The sequence below is a fragment of the Nanorana parkeri genome, unplaced genomic scaffold, assembly GCF_000935625.1.
Source record: "Nanorana parkeri isolate BGI_ZX_2015 unplaced genomic scaffold, ASM93562v1 scaffold1010, whole genome shotgun sequence".
In the NCBI taxonomy this organism is placed as follows: Eukaryota; Metazoa; Chordata; class Amphibia; order Anura; family Dicroglossidae; genus Nanorana; species Nanorana parkeri.
The window spans coordinates 630,618-639,957 of NW_017307278.1; the positions used below are offsets into that span (position 1 = coordinate 630,618).

General features: G+C 37.3%; 1 protein-coding gene across 1 annotated transcript in view; it reads right to left on the reverse strand.

The window, feature by feature from the left end:
- LOC108795815 (cilia- and flagella-associated protein 47-like) overlaps positions 1 to 8,962 on the reverse strand; it is a 111,760-nt gene extending 102,798 nt beyond the window's left edge. The window contains exons 1-5 of the mRNA XM_018567121.1: positions 8,921 to 8,962; positions 7,831 to 7,950; positions 7,699 to 7,735; positions 6,772 to 6,968; positions 2,666 to 2,809 (exon numbers count right to left, since the gene is read on the reverse strand). Coding sequence (XP_018422623.1) covers positions 2,666 to 2,809; positions 6,772 to 6,968; positions 7,699 to 7,735; positions 7,831 to 7,950; positions 8,921 to 8,962 — 540 coding nt within the window. The remainder of the gene's footprint in view (positions 1 to 2,665; positions 2,810 to 6,771; positions 6,969 to 7,698; positions 7,736 to 7,830; positions 7,951 to 8,920) is intronic.
- Between the last annotated feature and the right edge of the window lie 378 nt (positions 8,963 to 9,340).

Consider the following 9,340-nt stretch of genomic DNA (forward strand, 5'->3'; position numbering starts at 1 on the left):
ACTACTCTGCTTTTGGTCAGGTACATTCATTTAGATGTGCTGACACCAACCATGGAAGAAGCAGACAGTTTCACCTGTTAACAGCCAGGTTTGATATCTGAATGCATAATATGATTGAATTCTGGATTCAATAACCAACTTTACTACATACCTGTAAAGAACACAAACCATAAGTGACATTTTAGAAGCTGAGATTTACATTACTTGTATGTTCATTATAAGTTTTAAATGGTATGTTAACCCTAAAATGTACTTATCTTATTTGATCACTTTTAGTCCATTAAATATACCATTAAACATGTTTTGTTATTTCTGTTCGATAAGTGCAAAAACATACCTGTTGATCATGTCAGAAATACAGAGCTATCCTGTGTCTTGTGCACACTTCTTGTGTTATTTGAAAGAGAGTAATTAATCCTTTTCCAGAGCTATATAATGATTAGCCTTTATGTTGTGGAAATGGGAAAGTAGGTGGCTTTAATTAGTTTGGCAAGATAAAACTGGTCAGAGCTCACAGCACTCCATCCAAAACAATTCTGTCTGGTGTCAGTTCTCAACAGGACTTAGTAAATGAGTGCATTTCGTCAGGTACTATTCTGTATTTGAAGGGTATTTACGGGCCAATTTAGATCTATGCATTTGTGTAGAGGAGCATTTTTTTGTAGCCTTAGGCAGGTGTGTTGTCATGCATAAACATGTGTTTCCTTTCTAAATTGACATGTTACTGAAGCATTTTTGGAATTCAGGATTTGGAGTGGATAGAGTTAACAGCCATTGACCAAGGCTTGTTATTACCTGTTGCCAATGTGCCATTAACTTCTATGGGCCTTACTATATACTCATGTTCCATTGCATCACAGAGATGGGACTAGGCACTATTTTTAATACAGGGAACCTAGACACATGCGTGTTAGCAGATTGTAACATGTGCATTTAAATGCAATGGCTCTAAAAGGATAAAACATGAGGAAATGTGAATCTATTGCTGAGATGTATTGCATTTTTTATTGCCCTGACATACACTTTTAGCTCCAGTAGCATTTTATGTGCAATTAACGTATCTCATGCATGTTATTTACAGGTAAAACTCTACCTTGTGCAGACATCCAACAGGCCTGAGACTGCTGCTGGGCACCACCATCTTGGATGTCATATCAGCAGCCCCAGCAGACACAAGGATGTCACTAGTAACACTCTATAATATTCCCTTTTGGCCCCCTCCTTCACCACAGCGGCTACATAAAAGGTAGCGATATGAGAGGAGGAGCGGAGACGTTTGGTCACCATGACGTGCAAGGAGAGAGTTACTGTGCTAGGGAAATGATGCTTCCTGGAGTAGTCAAATTTTCTAGTAAGTTCAAAGGCACATTGCAAGTGAATAAAAAATAATGTATAGAAAATAAAAAGCAAGTAAGCATTTAAAATATTTGATTATTTTTCTGTGCCTTTACCTGCATTTCTTAAGTAAGCATTAATTGCAGGGTCTCTTTAAAGCTATTTAGATTGACTACATTTGCTAGCATAAAACAATATAGTATGCTATAATCTAAATAACTAAAGAAGCTCAAGACATCAAAATGTAGCCTACTGTTTGTGGATTTTGATGCTGAAAATTATGGGTTCTCCATTATTCATTTGTACTACTGTACAACTGAACTTTGCTAACAGAGACCTTCATTTAGAGGAGGTGGATTAGATGAAAAAGATATCTAAGAATTGTAATATATACTCTGCAAATTTTAGGGCATAGAATATAAAATTGCCCATCATTACAATTTTAGAATACGATTTTTAGAACTTTACGATTAGAAACAAATGCAACACAACAGCATTAATAAATGTTATAACATCTTACAAATTATATAGTAATTTTGCATGCATATTCAAGCTGTTCATATTGTCTACATTTTGTACTGCTAAAGCATGGTATTTTACTAGCATTTACAATTTGATAAATCCAACATCCACATAAAATCCAACATTCACATGAAATCCATTTTAAAGCCCAATTCAGCTATCCAGTGGGCACTAAGACAAAACTAAAACACATTTTTAGTAGAGCAAGGAAGGGTTAGAACTTCTTACAGTGTTTTAATTGTTTTATGTCTTCCCGACATTGTCACAGCCACACCTTATTTTTAGGACAGGAGTTACAAGGGTGGAAGTGAAAAATAATACCCTCAATAGAATCATGGACAGAAATAAAAACAAGCATATGTTACTTTTTCCCACTCTAAAAACAATTTCTGGAAATAAGCTGCATAGGTGCAGAAAAATGCAGAAATGCTGCATTTTTCCACAGTGAAATAAATGGCACCAGAGGTCACTGCACCACAGGACAGCACAACTACGCTGCTGTTCTGAGACCTGAATGGAGTGTACACTTTGTACATGCTCAATAAAGTTAAGAAAGAAATACTGAAAACGTGAATCACAGCGACTCCCCCTCCCCCTATCCCCCTCCACTGGACCCCACAAAGACACTAGCCCACAAGCTAAAACTCAACTTTTTAGCATGCAGGCTTGGTTGAACAAGTCTTAAAAGACCAGTATCATAATAATTTTTGCTGCTAGGAGGAAGCACAAGAACAAAGATAAAGGTGATAATGGTGTCATCTATGAAGAAAAAGTATGTTTTAAAGTATGTTCTCATTATAGTACTTACTGTGCTAAAGCATTTAGAAATAGGTTTAAACATCAAAGAATACTGTGCTGTCTCCCCTGCTGGGACATATAAGAATTGTGGCCCATAGAATCGATCACCCTGAAGAATGGCTCTTAATTTCCAGTCCTGCTGAGTCGCATTGCTCTATAAAACAGCAGAATGAATATTCTTAGTTTTCAAAAGTACTCTGGATGTCCACATGAAACAGAAATGTATAATGATTACCATATCGCCCAACCGGAGATACTTTAATTACTTTACATCTAGCTAATGATGTGAAACACATTTACTAATCTCCATTAACTGTACTCGAAAACACTTGCTGCAGTGTACTTGCAGAGACTAAAATCTAAAATATAACTTTTGTAAGTTCCAGCAGAAAGCTATGCTAACTGGCTGATGCTATATATTGTCAAAGCAATATTCTTTAATAACAGTGAAGAAGTTCTGAGTTTTTGAATTATACTACGGAATACCATACTATACCTCTTTAAAAGCTGCATTTTTAAGCAAAATGGTAAATTGGACCATTAAGCTGCTTTCAGATAATTAAATATGCTTTGGGGCTGCTAGAAATGGCCGTCTTCCATCCAGTGTAGTGGAGAATGGCACAATATAGCTCATCATAACAGAAATGAACCATAAAATGATAATATAAATACACACCATAGGAGTAAAAAAGAGTACTTGATGATGTCAACTGTGGAGAAATTTACTGAAAAGTAAAAATAACAAATATAAAAAAAATTAAGCAAACCGAACATAGCAAAGTTGATCTGAGAGCATCGATATGTCCTATTTCCATGAATGTTACAAGAAATTGCAATTTAGTGGTTAGAGCACAGAGCTTATTCTTTTGGCACAAATCTGTTACTGAGAGAAGTTGGCTTTGACTGAAAAGGACATATTCATGTTAGTTTCCTTTTTTCCTCAGTAAATACAGTGTTAGCATTTTAATCTAATACATTAAAATAAAAACTTAGTTTATATTATTAAAAATATATGGGTCCATCTTAAATTCATGTAATCTGTTTTATGCTATAAAAAGAATGCAAACTCAGTCTGTTTAAAGGAAATGAGGAAATTTATTTTTCAATATAACCTCTACAGTTGATGCTTTAATGTAAACCTGTCATGCACATCAAATGCCAGCTAAACATACAGCTTTGGATGCATCATAATTGAAGAGTATGTAAAAAGTGTTAAATTAGGGGGAAATCCATGTCAGAAGCAATATACAAATACCGACTTTCTCACAAAGTCACCAGTTGTCTTCCTCCACACACTGCTTCACCCCATATACAGGTGAAACTCGAATAATTAGAATATCATGCAAAAGTAATTGCAGTAAGTGCTGCAAAAGGGGCCCAAACCAAGTACTGAGTACATATGCATGCTTGTACTTTTCAGAGGTCCGATATTGTTCTATGTACAATCCTTGTTTTATTGATTGCATGTAGTAATCTACTTTTTTGAGGTTGTGGATTTGGGGTTCTTGGGGTTTTCATGAGCTGTAAGCCGCCATCATCATCACAATTATGACAAATCACGGCTTGAATTATCTTGCTTTGCATGTAATGAGTCTATCTCATAAATTAGTTTCACCTTTTAAGTTGCATTAGTGAAATAAATGAACTTTGCCCGATATTCTAATTATTCGAGTTTCACCTGTAGTCACTTCTAAACTCTTGCAGCATTTCGCACGACTGCCAGGAAAAGAAGACATCATATAAGCCTAACAAAAGCCTACTGAGATGCTTATTCTCCATTACACAGACTGAAGTATCAAGCCACCTTACAGACGCTGCTCTGAAGGTTTCCTAGTGGACTGCAAGCCATCAACATTTAAGGTGCCCAAGACCTGAATGGCAACCTATGTCCATGTACCAAACATGGCTTGCTAAACAATAGTGTAGCGGCAGAATAGTGAACACACAAAATCTGAGTTGGGGTCATGGAAATACTTTCTTGGCAAGCATATTTCATATATGACTACCTTTGATGTATACATTTAGAATTTATAATGGTGCTAGTAATTTTTGGGGACAATTGTCCTTTATGCATTTCAGGACCACATATTGTGTGTGTGTGTGTGTGTGTGTGTGTGTGTGTGTGTGTGTGTGTGTGTGTGTGTGTGTGTGACACACAGGGCTTTTCAATTTAAGAATGCAATCAGTCAAAGAAATACCATATTTTACAAATACAATTACTAAATTAAAAAAAAAAACTAATGTACCTTTAGTAGAATGGCATAACATTTACTTGTGATATTTATAGCATGATATTTACTCCTAATCTTTACTGAGGTAGGTACACAATTAAAGCTGCCATAGTACAGATTTAAATATGCACAGAAATTAATAAATGCATATCCTGCACAAGACATCTTATTACAAATTTTTAAAGCGACTGTGATAACTTGTAAAGCTGCTTTGGAAAGTAACCTTTTTTTGCTGCATATTTTTGCTCGAGTTCTTCTGTTTATGTATTGGTGTACAAAACACTGTGCAAACATACCATATACTTTCATCAATCTAATACATTTTTGGAGCATTTTTAGTCACTGTTTGATAGCAACTCTTCAATTTTTTATATTTGTTTATTACAGGTATTTATATAGAGACAACAATTTACACAAGGCTTTTCATACTGCACATTCCCATCAGTCCTTGCTTACAATCTAAGGTCCCTATCTCACATACATACATATACTAAAGCTGATTTAGACAGGAGCCATTTAACCTACCAGCATGTCTTTGACACGTGGGAAGAAACTAGAGTACCTGGAGGAAACCCACGCAAGCACATGCAGATAGTGTCCTGACCTGGATGCAAACCAGGTACCCCTAGTGCTGCAAGGCAGAGGTGTTTCACCATACTATCAATGGAGCTACACAGGATTAGAGTAAGCCTTAAAAATGATACTAGCACAGTTTTCCTAAACCTTCATCACTTGAAAAACTAAAATTGGACGTTTAGGGTCTACCTTCCCTATATTATTTTTTCATTGCATTTGTATAATACTGAAGTATAAATATCTGATAAATGAAATTATCTAACCACACCTCACAATTTATAATTTATTTTTAGTGTGGCTTATAATTGTGCATCAAAGAACATTGCTCTGAAATTACATAGTTACATAGTTACATAGTATTTGGGGTTGAATAAAGACATACGTCCATCAAGTCCAACCCATATAGGTCCACGCATCATCTCATTCTTAGGGATACTGGTATCCCTGGATATTACGGTCCCTCAAGAAATTGTCCAAACGTTTCTTGAACAAATCTACACTCTTGGCTGAAATCACTGCCGATGGCAGTGAGTTCCAGACCTTAACTGCTCTTACTGTAAAGAACCCTCTTCGCCCATTGTGCTGGAATTTTTTCTCCACCAACTTTAGGTGGTGGACTCTAGTCTTTGTAATGGAGTTAATCTCAAACAGTTTGTTGTCAATGTTGCTGTCACCATTGAACATCTTGTACATGAAAATCATATCCCCCCTTAATCTCCTTAATTCCAGCGTAAACATGTTTAAGGTCAGAAGCCTTGTGTCATAGCTCTGGTCCTCCATTCCCCTAATTAGTTTTGTTGCCCTCCGCTGGACTCTCTCCAGTTCAAGGACATCCCTTCTCAGTACCGGCGACCAAAACTGGACCGCGTACTCCAGATGTGGCCGAACCAACGATCTATATAGAGGCACAATTATAGACTTGTCCCTGCAATACATCCCCTTCTTAATACAGGACAAGGCCCTGCTAGCTTTGTTTACCGCAGCTTGGCACTGCAAGCAACCATTCCGTTTGTGGTCTACAATGACCCCCAAATATTTTTAGCCTATTTGTTTATTTTTATGTCCAAAGTGCATTACTTTGCATTTATCGACATTAAACCTCATCTGCCATTTGAAATTATCTATTGCATGATGCCCTTTGCAAGATATCTGAGTCTTGAAGCCAATGTCTGACATACAGCAGAATCCCTGGCTAAATATCAAACATTGTGACATCAAATAATTTATCGGCTACAACAGATTCTAGCCCACTCCTCAAGAAGGATATATTGTAAGACTGTACATAATGAAGCCATGTGGTGTAACTTACTATTGGAATATCTTGTATCAGTGCTTCACTGGCTGGAGTAATAAATTCAAATTCTGTTTCTGAGCTGCTTGGATTGACGACACACTCAATCATATAAACTCGTACATCATGAAAGGAGCGAAGCAAAATCTTGCATGGATATCGGCCAGGTTTTTCAGGGACAAATTTCACTGGGAATGAAACACCAGTTTCTTTATCTGTAAAAAATAAATAAAACAAATGAGGTATATTATTCATCCAGATGTAATACTCACTGCAAATATGGCATGACATATGCACAATTTATCACACTTTTCCAGCATGATTCAGGTTATTCCTACATCAAACAAAATGTAGAAACTATGCGTGACACATTAGCACATGCATGACACATAATTTTACTTTGTATATCCAGGATATGTTATACTAATGGAATTACATGGAACAATATAGAACTATATTTAGTATAGATTACTCAAACCTTACATTTTTATATCCTTAGACATGCAAGAAAGTAGATTTAGTTGTATGCTTTAAATAAAACCTACAGGATAACAAAATGTGTATACATTATTCTGTTCATTTAGGATGAGTTAAACCACATTTATGATTGAACATAGACATTAGCAAATAAAAATACAATTGGTCAGTCAGGTATAACCCCCCCCCCCCTATTCCCATCATGCTCCATTTTTGTGGAAAAGCAGTAGTATGTGTGAATCATAAGACAGGGGGTAGGACCTGTGTCCATTAATGAATTCCAAGAAAAGTATATTGTGCTAAGTCATAAATCCTGTTTTCTTAATTGTTTATTAAAGGACACATGGTCAGGATTATACTTTGTTGAACATCCAAAAGATGTTAAACTAAGGGATGGACAACACAGCAAATGCACAGAGGGCCACGCAAAAATCAATTTGGTCAAAAGAACTGCATGAAGGACCTTACTTCCAAAACTGGCATTAGCTAAGGCCTGTGCATCCACCTGGTAAAATTAGGAAACATGTGCAGAAGACCAAGTGGCAGTCTTGCTAATCTGGAAACAGTTGCCTGATGCTGACAAGTCCAAGAGGCACTTACTGATCTAATAGAGTATGCCTTGCCAGGAAAGCATGGAACCTTATCCTTAAGCCCATAAGCTTCAATAACTGAGCCACCTAGAAATGGTAGAATGAGAGGCAGGTCTTTCCTAATGGGGACCTTCAGAAATGATAAAAAGAGAGTCAGTCATTCTGAAAAAAGATATAGCTGCAAGATACATTCTACAGCTTTCACCACATCCGAACAATGTACTGGAACAGGACAGAGAAATGGAAGTACAATGTCGTAGTTAAGGTGAAAGGAAGAAAGCACCTTAGGCAGAAGCGCAAGGCCTCAAGACAATCTTGTCTTGGTGTAAAACAAAAAAAGTGGTGACAGCAATGAGGAAGACCACTCTGTAAGTCTTCCTTGGCAGGGGAATATCCTTGAGAGGTTCAAAAGGTGATATTTGAAGAGCCAACAGATTCAGGTAGAGATCCCCTGCAGTTTAAGGTGTTTGTATAGGTGGAACTATAAGAGCCATACCTTGCACAAATGCCTTTATGAGGAATTGAGAGGAAAGTAGTCTTTGAAAAAGACTTGTCAGAGCAGATGCTTGATGGTGTTCAGGACTAAATGTTGATCCACACCAGATTGGAGAACAGTTAGTATGTGTCCCACAGAGTACATGCTGGCATGAAACCTCACCCCTGTCCTGCTCTGACTTGGCCACTTCTGTCTATAACAGTCATACTCTTTTTCTCCCTGGACACACTTGTTACCATCACCACACATAGAATTAGGCCCATATTGCTGCAACTCTGGCACGGAAACAACATCAGAATTCTCAAAGGACACAGCATTGCGCCTAAGCAAGTGTGTCCTATACCTAAGTCCCTGAAAGACTTTGCCCTGCATAAATCTTCCCTCCTAAAATATAGCTAACTGTTGCCAAACAAATCTTTTTCATCATGCTCATTAACACCTCTTATCCAGTCCTCATCAACTCATTTCTATGTTTCACTCCTTTCTTCGTCCCCCATTTTTGTCACTCACTAATTTATTCACTGGACATTGCTGATCATTTCAGAAACAAGATAGATGCAACCTGTGATGAGATTTCCACTGTCCACTCCCCCAATTAAAATACCATGTCCACCACCACATTCAATACTTTGCTCTCTATTGGCATGTTGAAACATGCACTAGCCACATGCAAACGCCTCCACTGGACCACACTAGTCTGAACAACCTAAGACCTATCTCCTTGCTCCTGTTTACCTTCAAAGTTCTAGAATGCCTAGTTCACAACCAACTGAGCTGCTCCCTTACTGTTAACAACCTTCTTGACCCTTTACAGTCTGGATTTTACCCCAGCACTCCACAGAAACAGCCCTTTAAAATTTATTAACAACTTACTTACTGCTATAAACCAATGGTCATGCCTCAATATTCTTACTAGAGCTTGCCATGGCTTACTAGACCTTTCTGCTGCCTTTGCCTTTCTAAATGCTTCTTCAGTCTCACCTTAAAGTCTATCTTCTCTTTCCTCTGTCTCTTTCCATAGCGA